The 16,780-nt window shown below is 40.5% G+C and overlaps 1 protein-coding gene across 3 annotated transcripts in view; it reads right to left on the bottom strand.

Moving 5' to 3' along the window:
- CTTNBP2 (cortactin binding protein 2) overlaps nucleotides 1-16,780 on the bottom strand; it is a 173,322-nt gene that overhangs the window by 144,835 nt on the left and 11,707 nt on the right. For all 3 annotated transcript variants that reach the window (XM_069587936.1, XM_069587937.1, XM_069587938.1), the window contains exon 2: nucleotides 14,381-14,488. In XM_069587936.1, the coding sequence (XP_069444037.1) occupies nucleotides 14,381-14,488 (108 nt within the window). The remainder of the gene's footprint in view (nucleotides 1-14,380; nucleotides 14,489-16,780) is intronic.

The following is a 16,780-nucleotide window of genomic DNA, read 5'->3' as shown; positions in this document are numbered from 1 at the left end:
AAAGTGACTTTGTGACCCAGAGTTTAAGGCACTAGAAGATGCTACTTCCTGTCTGCTAGGATGTTTACTGATGGATCCCAGCTACCCTGTGACAAGGAAGCCGAAGCAACCCATGGAGAGGAACCCAAGCCCCGAGCTGAGAGTCCCGCTGCCCTCCCAGCAGGCAGCCAGCACACGAAGGAGCCATCCTGAAGCAGGTTCTCCAGCCCCGGCCTCTGTCCTCCTCCCACTGCCACGTGAGGAGCAGATGGCAATGTTCCTACACAGCCCAGTCTCGACTGCAGACATGGGAGCAAAATAAAGGACTGTTGTTCTTTAAAACCATTAAGCCTCCAAGTGATTTGTAACATAGCCACAGATGACAAAGCCAGGAACATAGTATTATCTTTGCATCCTTTCTCCTCTCCCACTGACAGGATCATAGGTTAGGACCTTTGAGAGTGCTGATCACAAGATTCAGACATTTCTAGAGGGAAAATTCTCCCAGGGGATCTCTCTTTGTGAGTAAACACAGGACTCCCTGAGAAAGAATTCAAATTAACCGAAGAAAAACATCACCTCAGTCCTCATCTCCACTAACCCCCTCTAAAGTTGCAGCAGAACCCTAAGGAACTGAGGCTTCAATAATTATAAAGGGAACTTAAAAAATAATAACTCTATAAAGTCAGTGGCACAAATAGCAATACTGCTTTGTAATCTGAAGTAACCCAATGAGTGCTAAATAAGGGAGTCTGATATCCACTGTGAACAGCAGGAAATTCACGAGGCCACCATCTGCATGAGAGCAAAGAGCAGGAGACAGCATAGCAGCTGATACACAAAGTGAAACAACTTTTGGAGGGAGGTGCACAAAATCTAGTGACACATGGTAAGTATGGACCAAATGAGAGAAATATGGTTATTTACCTTTTCATTAAATATATTATAAATGTTATTATTTTGCTGTTGTTAGTACTCTTATTTTGACCCTATTTTCATATAACCTTCTAAAATGGATCTTCAAACCTAACAGTTATGGTACCTAATTCGAATGGCCAGTATTTATCCTTTGCTTCATGTACCACAAATGTGACTTGTTAATTATGGTTAACTTCCTCTCCTAACAATAAATCCCTTGAGGAAGGGACTGGCTAGTTTCCACTCTTCCCACTGTCCAGAACAAGGCATGATGGAAAATACTCAGTAAGTATTTGCTGGGTGAAAGCTGAATGACTAGCAGTAAAAAAGCTGGTGGGAGAACTAGAGTTGATGCCTACTTACGTAAGTATGAATTCACATGGGGCACAAACACACTATCCTTTTTACAAAAAAGGTTTATACCCTGACACTGAAATTGCTTTAGCAATAACTGGTTGCTGTCATAAGTCAGAAAATGATGCTCTATTATGCTGGAAGAGTTATTTATATTCACTATCGCTTCTCCATCTATTCAAGTCCCTTTAATTCATGAGGCATTTCACCTACATTTAGAGCCATCACCTAGAAATCAGAGTTTTACAGAACCCACACTTTTAAAAATGTCAATTGTAATTGCTTCCTCAGATCAACTTCTCGCCCTTTTTCTGTCAATCTACTTCCAAAAGTGGTTAAAAGTGTTTAATGTCCCTTAAACACTGTTTTTATCATATCCTTTCCTATTTCAAAGCCTACAGTTAATCTCAAGAGGCAACTATTTGACATTTAAACTTATTAAGAAGTGAATGTATTAACAATTCCTATTAAGGGTTTCTGAAGTTCTTCCATTGATTGTCCAACTTACCATCCCTCTAAACCAAATTCGTATTGTATTACCATTCCCTAAACAGGCACAAAATCTGTAGATCTAACCAAGCAGAGATGATGGAAGGTTTCTTCTGAGTTTCACCAGTTAGGTCTTATTATTTTGTCAAGACACTATAGAAGGAAGCTCAACACACTTTTCAGAGTGTCTATGAAAGGTTTATGCCCCAGTCACTCATGGAGAAAGACAAAGCAATAGAAAATCATTGTCAATCTCTAATTTTTAGGGATTATTTAAAATAATCTAATCTAAAACTACTATTCTATTGACTTAGCCTTTGTGAAAGGAAATCTGAACTTTTTAACAAGGCCAATGATATATCTGCATTTTAATATATTTGTTACTAAGATATTACACTCCTCTCTGGGAGTGAATCTATCATTACCTGGCTGTATAATTTCATCTTTATGAATTCCTTGCAACTGCTATTAATTGGAAAAAAAATCAAAGGATTATATAAGTCAAATAAATCAATATAACACCCTTTCATGGAAACCAAACTAAATTCCTATCTAAAGGCTCAATTACCACCTGCCATTTTCTCAAATGCAGATGAAAAAAGAAAAACAAGTTGATCAAATACAGAAAAAAAATATCAAAAAGTGAAATGTAACCACCAGAGACAGATTTAACAATGACTGAAATGTGGGAAGATGATCAGGACAGAAACAGCAGTTCCTTAGCTACTGCCTCCTCCTCTGTTTCAGAAATCTCCATCATTTTCTTAAACTTGGGTCACGTGGCATTCACACACGCTTCATAATGTTCTCAGGCAGAAGATGAGAATACCCTTACTACAGAACTTTTCTGTATTTGGTATGATAATTAGTGAGAAGAAGAAAACATTTCAAAAAAAAATGATGCTCTTCTACTTATCATAAATGCCAGTCAATAAGATCTTAGAAGTCTTGCTAGATTTATTTCTGTTTATAATTACCTGCAGTCAATTGGGAGGGAACAGCCTGTGATTTAAAAGGAGGCTTTCTAACAATAATTTCTGTGTAGTTTCAATTTCTGTGCAGCTTTTGATATTTACAATCAACTACAGGTGTGTGGGGAATGTTCTGGGAATTCACACCATTTAAAGTAAAATAACGGTTCCATGAATGACAACATCCAGCTCTAGCAAAATGAATAGTGTCATTAATGCTGTCTTTGAAGCAGAGGCATATGGTGAGAGCCAACGTTAGGAGTCAAACAGAAGATGGCTTATTTTCCTTGGAGGCTGTTTCACCATTCCTAAAGTGGTCAAGCAATTTCACAGAGATGACAGGAGATAATATATGTGAAATGCTGGTATGTAATAAAAATTCGATAACGTTAAGTCCCATTCCATCTCCATATCCTGCTCCAAATTTGCCTGCTGGAAACTGCAGCAAACCTCAGGATTCCTTGGAAGAATGAGTCAAATGGAATCAACCCTTTTCTTGATTTTGGTTTGCCTACTGCCTAGACCACAATCATGGGGTGAAGGAAGGAGGTTGTAGAAAAGAAATTGTTTAGTTTGAAAGGACTGAACCACCTCCCTCCTCTTCACTTTTAGATGGCTGGGAACAGAGGCGGTTGTAAACAATTATTCATGCCAAGTTTAAAACAACGTCACTGAAAATCAAAGATTTAACATAAAGACTATGCTGCCTAAATATGGAGATGTGGAGAACAGACTGACAAGCTGCAGGGTAAGTATTTATAACAGTTCATAGATCTAACTGTTATCACACCATTCCTACACACTTAGAAAGTGACTTTTTAAAATAATTAACAACATGTATTATCCTATTCCCAAAAGAGTTCAGAAGTTTTCAAAATTCCTAAGCCCTCTTTTGGTGGTGGTGGTGGAGGGGTGGTGGTGGTGGTGGGGTGGTAGTGGTGGAGGCGTGGGGGTGGGGGTGGGGAGGTGGGGGTGGGGGTGGTGGCGGGGAGGTGGCGGTGGAGGGGTGGGGGTGCTGGTGCGGGGGGCGGTGGTGGGTAATTCCACTTTAGCAAACATTGTCTGGACAACACTTGCCAAGTCACTCCTCTCCACTCAGGACCCATGTGGCCCCCACAGAGCCCCCAGAAACGATGCTGACTCCAGCTCCTTTCAGCCTGTGGTATGATCGTTCAAAATACCCACCTGATTTCCTACTACTGCTTATTTTTCTGCCTGCCTTAGGCTTGCTGTGAGGATAAATTAGTAGCCTAGATTAGCTTTAGTTTTCATCTAGCAAAGTCTGACTTCAGGAGTCAAAATTCTATCCTAAGAAATAAAAAGCAATGCCTACTTTATGAGACAGGAAGCAGGTGACCAAGATCTGTCCTATAACTTCCAAAGTGTGAGGAGAAGGAGAAAGGGTAGGGGAAAATCTTTCTACCAACACAGATTGAGATTCAAATGCAAATAATTTTTTCAAGCACCTACTCTGTGCCAGATCCTTCGCCAGCATATTATCTTGTTTAATCCTTACAATTTGAACAAACCTACAACTGTGTATTAAGGCCAAAGAGATGTGCTATGAAATCATCCGTCCAACCCCATTTACCCGGGAATTAAAGTCTTTCATAAAAGCAGAAGAGCTGCAGTACCCAGAGAGCAGCACACAGGTGGCCCTTTCCTTCTAACTTGGAGAGAAGCAGCCTATGCTGTGTGTATACACAGCCATGTCTGATGTACTTTACTGGTAAGGTAAGACTTCCCATGGGTTTACTATTGGCAATATTTCAGCCATTCAAGCCTAATGCCCATAGGAGATGCAACTCCACTTTACTACAGGTAAGGTGCCTAGTGCAGTGCCTACACTGAGAGAAGACTGTTCATGGTCTGTTTTCCATGGAAGAATGTCATGAAAAGGGTTCTGGGCTGCTGGAGGGCTTTTCAGCTCTAGCATTTTATTTTTGTAAGGGATAATCATGTGAGCATAAGCCCTGTTAATGGTCCACTTAAAACAGGCCAACATAGATGTCCTAGAGCAGAACAAATTCTGACCACGTTGAAATGTATTTCACATTCTTGCCAGGTCACCTTTAGTATGTGTGAAGCAATCTTTTGCTATTTCACCCAACCCTACGTGAAAAAGTTGAAAAGGAATTTGATTTTATAACAGATAGGTCTTTAGAAATTTATAGGACTCTTATGCCATGAAAGAGGTCTTTTAGCAAAATTCATGAATGGAGGGGAACTGGACTGGAAAAAATGCAAGTGAAGATAGAATTTTGCCTTTCAAAAAATTTCAAGTGGGGAATTTACCTTATCAATCTTATTTTAGGTGCACAAGCCCTTAACTAAAAACCGTAATCAGCTCATCTCAACGGTTTGAAGAAAAACACTGTTCATTCCTAAGTGACAAAAGTTAATGAGGAAGCACATTTTCCACGCCCTCTTAAAGGGCAATAATTGTCAGCATCTGAGGTGTCCACATTTCTTAGACAACCGCTCTGACAGCCTGCCTTTACTACGGCTCTCCTGCAGACTTTTGTCTGCCCAGCAGTTAGGGTGTTTTTTGTCATTTTTTCCCTTGAAAATGGTGACAAGCTGAAAATAGTTACATTAAATATTTACATTTAATAAATTAAAATTTATGCAAAAATAGAATGCATGATAATGTTGCATTTGCCAAAAAGATGCCTTTCACAGCACATCAATTCACCGGCACTCTCAAGCTTAAACAAACCAACAGCTGACTACCTGACCCAGGATGACATCCAGGCTTTCTACGACCCTCGCCCTCCAGCGTGGTCGGGCCTCAGCCTGGATCTGCATCTGACCTTGTGCCATTTTCTCCTGCTCTCTGAGCTCCCGCAGGTCCCATCACCTGTCAGTCTCTGTCCTCTCCAAAGGCCTTTACACGGGCTGCTCCCTTTGCCTGAACACTGTCCTTGCAACTGGACTCCCACTACCTCTGCAAGTCTCAGGGAGTGTCACTTCTTCAGAGAAGCCTCTCCCGACCCAATATAAGCAACCCTTCACCTCTCTCCTAACAGTCTGTCCTTTCTTTCATAATCATCATTTGTACTTAGATACTGTGTTCATTGGTTTAATGTCAATCTCTCTCACTAGACCCTAAGATCCTTGAGGAAGAAAGCAGCTGTACTCCAATAAAAAATTAATAAAAAAATATGAGACTCATGAAAAAGAAATCATATCCCCTTGTCCGCCACCCTGGAAGCCCAGGACAAGCCTGAAGACAATAAGCATCCATTTAAGGATCGGATGCTGGATCTCATCTTCCCGCACCCTGTCCAAGTACATAGAAATATGGGACACAGCCTTTCCTTATTTGTTCAACAACAGTTTATTTTTTGACTCAGAAAACTGAATGACAGAACCTGAAACCTCTTCATTTTTCTTCCCCAAATAACCAGAATCAAAGAGAAGGAGAGCAAAGTTTTGAGTACTGTTTTAGACCCTTGTTCTTCCTTCTTACAATCAAGACAGAATTAGTCACGTAGGAGGCAAAGCAAATTCCCACAAGAATCCACGACTTGTAGTTTAGCCACTGAGGGTTAAGATGAGATGGCCGAAATGTTATCAGACTGCCTCCAGGGAAGACCCTTTATTTTCAGATTTCAAGGAGCTAGTTCTAAAAACGAACTGTTAATTCAACTAACAGTTCCACACATTATGATAACCTTTGAAGTGTACAAAAACACACTCTTGGTTTCATACCATTTGTAACCTTGAGTCTATCCTGTACAGTGTGGATCAGATGGTACATTATTGACCTAGGAAACTTCCTCTTTAGCTTGTTCTCACAATATCCTGCTAATTTATTAATAATCAGCAAGAAAATGTTACTCAAGTGACTTCAGTTGCTTAATAAATGGTAGTGATAAAACACTTTGCTTTCATGGCATCTTTACCTTCTTTTTTTTACCATATGATTCCACTCATATAATTTTTTTGATGTACAGTTGCTTTAAAATATACTGTAAGTTGCAAGTATACAATATAGTGATTCACAATTTCTTAAGGTTATACTCCATTTATAGTCATTATAAAATAATGATATATTCCCTGTCGTGTTGTACAATCTATCCTTATAGCTTATTTTATACCTAATAGTTTGTATCTCATCTCCTACCCCTAGTATAAAAAAAGCAGTATTTTGCCTCATAGTCTTCTATTTTTTTTTTTCTTTCACTAATAGTAACTGTTCATCAGGGAAAATAAAGTCTCTCAGAAGAATCAAAATTGGTATTTCTTGTTTGCCCTACTAAACCAAATACAATGCTACTTAAAAATCATCAGCTATTACATATTATGAAAATTCATTTGCTTGCAGAAAAAAGCACATCTGGTCAACTTGCTTCCTTTTTCTAAACATAGAAGAAAAGGCGTTATCTCCACAGACAGGGAAGGAAACAATTCATGTCTCATGAATTCAGCTCTGCTCAGCAAATTCACTTGTTAATTAAAATAACCAGCACAAAAAAGAGTACGTTTTGGTCAATCAATTGCCTGCAATCACAGGAGAATTCTGAAATACAAAAGGCTGTATGTTTTACTTAGCTGAAACCAGAATGTTGTTCTTTTATCATTATTTCACAGACATGTCATTTGAGGACAACCCTCACAATACTCTGTAGTATATGCGTAGCTGCTTTCAAAAGGAGTGGCAACATTATTCCATTTAACGCTTTCATTTTATTTAAAAAGACTGACTTTGTTCTATGTAAAGATCCCAGCACTGAACCAGATGGCCATTAAGGTTTTTGAATTTTAAAAATAAAACATTGAAGTTCTGCCTAAGAAACTATAATGCAATTTAAAGTATCTGGTGTGTTTTGAGAGTCATGAGATTTGTTAAAATGGACGTTTTCAGATTAATATTTAGCTTTGAGAAAAAAAAATCTCTCCCAGGAAAATCCCTGTATCATAACAAAATATATTTGAATCATTAAAGTTCTTACATTTATTTTAGCAAATATAGTTTTGAAAGTGGCATTTCCTTAACCAGTTTTAGTTTACAGCAGTGTTTCCCAAGGAGGGGTGACTTGGAGACCTTCTTGTCTGTCATAACTAGGGAGGTGTTGCTGGCATCTAGAGGCCAGGGAGGCTACGAAGCATCCTAGAGTGCAGAAGACAGCTTCCTTCCTGCAACCCCCATCCCCATCACCTGATCCCAAATGTCAATTATGCTGAGGTGGAAAAAATCTGCTTCAGAGCAAAACCATTACAACTGCTTTTTAACTGAGTTTTTAACTCAATGGAAAGACCAGCTCTTCAAAAAGGGATATATTCTAGACAAAATATATACTGAGTCACAATCCAAGAAAAGTATAACTCCGGCCGAAATGACACTACTCAGAACTATATAAACTCAATATATAAGAATTCTCTGAATGAACACAATCTTGGTATTGTAATAAAGCTCCACTGATACTTGGTGCACAATTATACAAAGTAGGCACTCAACAAATATTTACAGAGGGAAGTAGAAAGAGAAGGATCTTCTTGTACTGTACCCCAGGACACTGAATATGTAACATTAAATCAAGATAACGCTCTGTGTTGGGTTGTTGCACTGTGTCAGTGTGCCTGACTCTTTGCAACCCTATGGACTATAGCCCACCAGGCTCCTCTGTCCTTGGGATTTTCCCAGCAATAATACTGGAGTGGGTTGCCATGCTCTCTTCCAGGGGATCTTACAGACCCAGGGATCGAACCCATGCCTACTGTATTGGCAGGTGGATTCTTTGCCACTGAACCACATGGGAAGCCTGTATTTGGTAGTTAGAGGCCATCTAACCTTCTCCCTTCCTCCCTAGCACTAGCAAGTAGCCAGCCAGCGCCATTTTCCGGTGTCCTATGCAGCTACCTGTGTCTACAAAAGTTCTCGCTAATGCACGTGTGTGCACTGCTTAGAGGAAGCTGCTTGTTCATCTCCTCTCTTGACCCCACCCCTTGCCATAGGTTGGGATGTGGAGATGGCACTGCCCAAATTTCAACTATACAGAGGAAGCTAATTCCCTAAGGAGAGCAGTAGGCTAGAAATCACCTGGGTGGTTGAATGACTCCCTGGCATAAAGCTGTCTCTCCAGTAGAGATCATTCATCTGCAGAATTGTAGTTGAGAAATGAACCACTTACTTCATCGATTATACTTTAGGTCCCTTTGTGGCAGCAGCCTGCACAAGTCAATTCTATAATTTAATATCCACTATGATCTAAGGGCTACAAATGCTTTCTATCCAAGGAAATGTTAAACTGGCTAATTTTTAAAGTTTCAGTGCAAGTAATACCTGAAAATCTGGATGATGTGGTTACTCTATAGCGACTATAGATTAAGAGGAAGATCTGCTCTGTCTGTTAATATTGTTAATTCTCATTTATCCAAACTAAGTGGAAAAAGAAGGCAAATCTGGAGGTTCCTGCCCAAGGAATTCATTGTTTCAATGATATGATATTTACATAAACATACTTCCCTGGTGGCTCAGATGGTAAACAATCTGCCTGCAATGGCAGGAGACTCAGGTTCGATCCCTGGGTTGGGAAGATTCCCTGGAGAAGGGAATGGCAACCCACTCCAGTCTTCTTGCCTGGAGAATTCTATGGACAGAGGAGCCTGGCTAGATACAGTCCATGGGACTGCAAAGAGCTGGACACCACTAAGAGACTGACACACACATGCTGATGATAGCAGGCTAACACACACACAAGACAATTTTCACTCTTCAAATTTTGTAACTGCAGCATTTTCTTCTCCCTGCGTTTGTCTCCCCTTTGACTAAGACGCTGGTAAAAATACCAGCAGCAACAGGGAAAATGAAGTGAGGGCTAGAGGATTTCAAAAACTAAACACTGAGCATTGAAACAATGATTTATGGACTAAGCTGTAGATTCAAATGTTGAATATTCAATTAAATTTTATTCAAAAGGCTCTGTGTCTATCTTAGTTTTCAGAAAATACAAACGCTTCTCGCTGAGCACCCTTCTTTATTAAAATTCAAAGTATTTTCCTTTAGACTTGATTTGATACTGAATATATTTATTCAATGATTTATTTCTACTTTATGTGAATGAGAGGGAAATCATTGAGAAACAAAGTATTTCTTATGTGATGAAATTATAATATTTCAGGTAAGCAGCTTTATGCAATTCAGATTTTCCATCGATACTGCTTTTTAAAACATAATTTCCCCCATAAAAATTAATGTGTTGAATATTACATGTTATAAAGCCATAAGCTTATTGAAAAATATTTTTACCTTAAACATATGAAAACAGTAAAAGTATCAAAATATATACTGCGATTTCCTAACATCTTTTTCCCCAAATTGTATTTATGGATTTCCCTAACAAGTCTAAGGCTATTAATTCAATGATTTATGCAACTTTTATGGTAACTTGACCATATCTTATAACGTGACCATATCCTGACCATATCTAACTTGACCATAACTTATCCAGAGCCATCAGGATAACATGATTAAAAAGGTAAAATAAAACAGTTTGGTCTGAAATACCTTTTTAACATTTGTTAAATTCTAAAGAATTTTAATGCCTCACAACAGAATCATTTCTAAATCTTAAAGTTCAAAGTACAAATTAGGCAACTTCTACCTTAAAAAAAAAATCACAATTTATATATTAAATTCAAAGATCTTCACTATTCTCAAAGAAATTACTTTTGACTTTATCTTTAAACAAAATGTATTTCTCCCAACTGAATACTTACTGAGTAGATTCTGACTTTTTATTTAGGAATAAATTTCTTACAAAATGAAAGTTTCACTTTCTTTCTCCTTCCCAGTTTCTTTCTGGGGCATTAGCCAGTCACTAACTTATACTCTGCTATTAAAAGAAAAGGTAACTAAAGGACACACCTGGACCCAAGTAAATATTTCACTAGTTTCACCAGCTCTAACAAAAATCCCCAAGGGAATAGCCAATCAGTAAATCACCAGAGTGAGTCTACAGCAGGTATGTGAAAATGACATTATTACCTACTCCTAGAAATGCAATCATCTACACAAATCAATCATGATTTCCAATTTTAAAAAGTGACAAAAAACCTTAAGAATTTCCAAACACACCAAGTTTAAGCATGCCACATTTTCAACCTGAAGTAAGTCACAATTTCCTTGGACTTCCTTTTTGTCTGAGTCTATATATGAGAGAGACTGGTGGCGCTCTACAGACTAGTACCCAAGAAGCATTCTTGAAATAGGTGAAAACAGCGTCACAGTGAGTGGCACTTAGGAAGCAGGGCTAGGGGCCTGCCACATATCCAGGAGCTGTCCCAAGTCCCTCACAACTTTCCCTCTGTTCACTCCTTTCACTAGAACCTTCAGGATGACTCTCTGAGCCAACAGAGGATCTTCTTTCCACACATAAACAAGCTGTTTTAATTCAGCTTTAATAAACACTAAATTATTCATGGTCAACTCCCATGTAAATGTGTGTTTTAATTTGGAACTTTACTAAGAGTCATTCACTATTTCAGTGAAATCACTTTACCCATGGCAAATCTGTTCCCTGTATCCCAGTCAGTGACATGGCAAGCCTGGATCAGGATTCTTTTGCAATGACTGTGCTCATGGCAATGTCATGAGAATAGGTGGGAACACCCATCTAATTTATCTTATCTTCCAATATAGTCATGCAGCAGTTATATATGGAAATGAATAATATTTTATAATAAATTACTTCTCTGTCACTTTATATCACAATTAGGGCAATGCATTGCCAACAAAGGTCCATCTAGTCAAGGCTATGGTTTTTCCAGTAGTCATGTATGGATGTGAGAGTTGGATTATGAAGAAAGCTGAGTGCTGAAGAACTGATGCTTTTGAACAGTGGTGTTGGAGAAGACTCTCAAGAGTCCCTTGGACTGCAAGGAGATCCAACCAGTCCATTCTGAAGGAGATCAGCCCTGGGATTTCTTTGGAGGGAATGATGCTAAAGCTGAAACTCCAGTACTTTGGCCACCTCATGCGAAAAGTTGACTCATTGGAAAAGACTCTGATGCTAGGAGGGATTGGGGGCAGGAGGAGAAGGGGATGACAGAGGATGAGATGGCTGGATGATGCCATCACCGACTCGATGGACGTGAGTTTGAGTGAACTCCGGGAGTTGGTGACAGACAGGCAGGCCTGGCGTGCTGCGATTCATGGGGTCGCGAAGAGTCAGACACGACTGAGCAAGTGAACTGAACTGAACTGATTGGCTATTTTTAACATAGCCTACTTATATATGCAATTTAGAATACATTTCATTGCGACATAGTAAAAGGGAAATACAAAGTATTTCATGAAAAATGAAAAACTGGGTCTCCTAGATATGCAAACCCTGACCCAGAATACCATCTAAGGCTCCCTGCAGCTCCAGCACGCTGATTCTATGAAAAACTTACAGTTCGGCAAACCCTGATCATTAACAAGCCTCTACCTCTGCACGAGTTTGAAAGCATTGCAATTAAGTTACAGAGATAAAAAACATGTGGTTGCTAAGGTGACACATAAAAACACAAACTCCACTAAACACTCCAACATGGGTGTAAGCAGAGGGAAATGCCTCGGTGCTGATGACTTTTACAGGTAAACAGAGAGGGACAGGGGGCTTCCCTGTTGGCTCCGTAGTAAAGAACCTGCCTGCAATGCAGGGGACACATATTCAAATCCCTGGGTCAAGAATATCCCATGGAGGAGGAAATAGCAACCCACTCCAGTATTCTTGCCTGGGAAATCCCATGGGCAGAGGAGCCTAGTGGGCTACCATCCATGGGGTCATAGAAGAGTCAGACATGATTGAAAGAGCACAAGAGAGGGAGAGAGAAGTATCTAAGGGAGAACTGAAGCCTTCACATCCCTTTGGTCTCAAGAAGCTGCACAACTGGTCTTACAGGTGACTGCTACCTTCTTCTCTCCTTGGGTTGAAAGTCACAGTCTTGAGTGGTGAACTGCCTTAGCATTTCTCCCACAAAGTTCATTCAAGAAAATACACACTGGCAAACAATGTAAGACTCCTGAGAGTCCCTTGGACTGCAAGGAGATCAACCCAGTCGATCCTAAATGAAATCAACCCTGAATAGTCACTGGAAGGACTGATGCTGAAGCTCCAATCCTTTGGCCACCTGATGCGAAGAGCTGACTCACTGGAAAAGACCCTGATGCTGGGAAAGACTGAAGGCAGAAGGAGAAGGGGACGACATAGGATGAGGTGGTTGCATTGCATCACTGACTCAACCAACATGAGTTTGAGCAAACTCTGGGAGATGGTGAAGGACAGGGAAGCCTAACGTGCTGCAGTCCACAGGGCTGCAAAGAGCTGGATGTGACTCAGTGAGTGAACAACAACAAAACAATGCAAATGTTCCAAATGTGGAACAAGACGGAAACCTCTCACTACCGAACTGTGCACAGGTTTACTTAGCAAATCTTATCATTCAAAAATCAACACCCTCAACTCATCACTGGCATGAAGTTGCTATAACCACAATCCATTTTCTTCTGAGACCATCATTCTCTGTCATCAGATTGAAGAATCATTATTATCCCCAGAAAAGCAGTTTCCAGGCTGTGAAAATGACTTAAGTTATTACTTCAGGAACTACTGCCCCTTTCCCCACACAACTGGATTCTCAGCACATGCACCACCTCCACTACATCTAACCATTCACCTCTCTTACCTCTTTTCCCACCATATTAGCACCCACATGGGGGAACACTGCTTATATATTCCACAAAGTTTCACATGTTAAACTCCCTAAGACAAAGTTTAAGGAACTATCTCCTGGTGAAAAAAATACATCCATACTTCCTGTATAATAAATATATCCCTCTTGATTAAATGACCAAGAATCAGGAAACACCTGCTTACATACAAAGTATTAAATATAAAACAGAAAAAAAAAACCCTCAAGTTTGGCTTACAAACCTAATCTGGGGAGTAACCAATTAGAAAATTCTACATCAAGAAAGTTTAAAAACATTTTTCTTAAGAAAACAAAACTTTGTTGAGGTATTCCAACATATTGGAAGATAATTCTTTGCAAATTATGAAAAGTTAAAAATTACTATAAGGTCAGATGAAAAAAGTAATAAAACTATTTAAAGATACATATATATATATATATATAAAGATTTTTTAAAAGTTTTACTTTACAATACTGTATTGGTTTTGCCATACATCAACATGAATCTGCCACGATTTAGTTTTTAACTCAAGAGTTTCTGAAAATAAGAAATCATTTATAGCTTATATAGGAAGAAAAAACCCTCTACTACCAGCAATTTCTTTTATAAATGATTCGCTTAATTTTTCCTCACTGGCCTCACATACATGTAGGGTACCAAGCTACCAATTTCCTGAGAACTTATGTTTTTAATCAAAGAAATATGTGAAATGTAAAACAATTTCAGAAGCTACAGAGTTTTGATTCTCAAGTTCCTCAAATCAGACAGTTTGGAATCATTCTCTCTTTCAATGTCCATCTGACCTGAGGGTTTGTTAGGGCTTATCAAGGTTATGGGTTGGTATTCGGAAGGAGGGGCACGTTTTAACCTGATGTAACATTTTAAAGCCACATGACTCAAAAATTAAGAAGCAGCAGCTTTGCTATTGGCCATCTGAGAAAAGAAAGTGACACAGAAATGGGACTCAGCCCTAGAAGGTTCTTACCCGCAGGGCCTCGATGACGAGGTCTCTGGCCTCCAGCTCCCCTTCCATCACACTGAGGAGCATCCGAAGCTCTGATTTACTGAGGGTATCCACATCAAACTCTTTTTTCTGTAACACAAATTTTAAAAAGTGAAAAAGATTCATAAAGATATGCAATGGGTCACATTTATCCCAATGGCTCAACAAACCCAGGGGACACTGGGGACCCATTCAGCAGCAGACAATGTAGGTTCTGACCTTCTACAAGAAGGAGTTTCCCTGGCAGCTCAGACAGTAAAGAATTTGCCTGCAATGTAGGAAGAGCTGGGTTTAAGCCCTGAGTCAGGAAGATCCCCTGGAAAAATGAATGGCTGCTGCTGCTGCTGTTGCTAAGTCGCTTCAGTCGTGTCCGACTGTGTGTGACCCCATAGATGGAAGCCCACCAAGCTCCCCTGTCCCTGGGATTCTCCAGGCAAGAACACTGGAGTGGGTTGCCATTTCCTTCTCCAATGCATGAAAGTGAAAAGTGAAAGTGAAGTCGCTCAGTCGTGTCCGACTCTTAGCGAACCCATGGACTGCGGCCCACCAGGCTCTTCCGTCCATGGGATTTTCCAGGCAAAATGAATGGTTACCCACTCCAATACTCTTGCCTGGAGAATTCCATGGACGGAGGAGCCTGGTGGGCTATAACTGAGTGACTAACACTTTCACTTTTTATGAGGAGAGGTAAAAACCACACAGACAATATTCCACGTCTCTCCACTAATGAGATCTATGTTCCCAGCCTGACTGCCCACCTGGCTTCAGGATCTCTTCAAATTATACCACACAAATTTAAAGTCCCTGGAGTCTATATCAAAACAGGCCCAGTCTGTGTTGGGGAGAAGTTACGAGGGTAACAAAGAAAGCATGACTGTATTCCTAGAAGGGCCCCAACATAAAGGCTCCTGGGAGGTTATTATAAATTCCAGGACATCCAATAATAACAGGCCATGTTTATAGAACACTCTGCTGCAGAGGCCACCAGCTAGCAGCCTACAGCCAAATCTGGCCCACAGATGTGTGTTATTTGGGCCACAAAGCATTTTGTTTTCTCCAGTCAGCGCTAAGAAAATCTCAAGATGTCACCAAAAAATCCAGATCACTGGCTTCTCCAAACTCAGATGACCGGGTAACCCCAGATTCACATTCCCACAGGGGAATAAGTCACCGAGTCAAGTAGCAGCTGCCCCTTTAGAAGGAACATGCTCTTTGCTACCTCCACAACCACACATGTTCTCACACACACACACACACACACACACACACACACACACTCGTGCATGCAGGCAATATGACTTTAAGAGGCCAGGCCTGCCACCTCATGGAGTCATCTGGGCTGCTGGTTAGGTGTTTCTGAAGGCCCCGCTATATGGTTATCAAATGCTTTCTTCCACAATGCTTTTGACTTCCTGCCATTCTGTAAGGCCAGCTTTATAGGGAGCTGAGGCTGAAGTGAGTGAGTCTTCTTCCAGAGACCAGTTATCCCAGAAAGCGATGGCACCATGGTCCTGGGGGGTCATGACCCTCACCCACTGCCCATGCAGCCCTGTGCCCTTCTCTACCATCCCTCCTTGATGACTGCATCCCACTGACACACCACGGCTTCTCCTTCTTTTGTTGCCAACTCTGCCCTCTTTCCTCACAACAGCTTTTCCAAGCAGGTCGCCTGACAGCTATCTCACAGACGAAGCTGAAAGAGGACGGGTTAGCATGCTGACCGCTGGGCCTGGGTAAGTCCACAGCCCCAGCGCCCTCCAAACATGCAGCCCACTGCTCCTTCCCGTCATGACTCATTTGACAAACCCAGTCACCATCCAAAGAACTCGTGAAGGAACAGATCTAACCTGTCAGATCTCTATCATCCCCTCTATTTTTCAAATTAGAACACCGCAACTCAGGAGTCAGATGATGCACCCAGATCACACAACCAGGAAAATGGCAAAACTGCAACCAAGCACTGTGTCTTGCCTGCACCCTTTGCCAGCATGGTGCCAACATTCTAGAGACGGAAACAGTGCTGTTCTATCAATAAGCCAATGAGAACCAGTTTAGCAACTGTGTATCTGGCACCATACTATCACTGTGATGACAAACAAGTAAACACAGCAAAGCCTATAAATGACTCCAGGGACTTCCAAATAGGTATGACCAGAATTGGTCACTTCCCAGTTGCAAAAGAACCTTCTGGAAGGAGATAATGGTGGTATAAAGGGAAACAGAGACCAGAGCTAACTGGTTCTCTGAATAAGATTTTTAAAGGATCGTACCCTTAAAATTGTTTCTTTTTGCACATACATTCAACAAAGCAGTTATTTGGAAAGGTAGGGGCTAAGGTGGGAAAAGGGTAAAAGAAAACCTGTAGCAAGCCTACAGGATGGG

The sequence above is a fragment of the Ovis canadensis genome, chromosome 4 (genome assembly GCF_042477335.2).
Source record: "Ovis canadensis isolate MfBH-ARS-UI-01 breed Bighorn chromosome 4, ARS-UI_OviCan_v2, whole genome shotgun sequence".
NCBI classification, from domain to species: Eukaryota; Metazoa; Chordata; class Mammalia; order Artiodactyla; family Bovidae; genus Ovis; species Ovis canadensis.
This window is presented reverse-complemented; position numbering and strand designations above follow the sequence as displayed.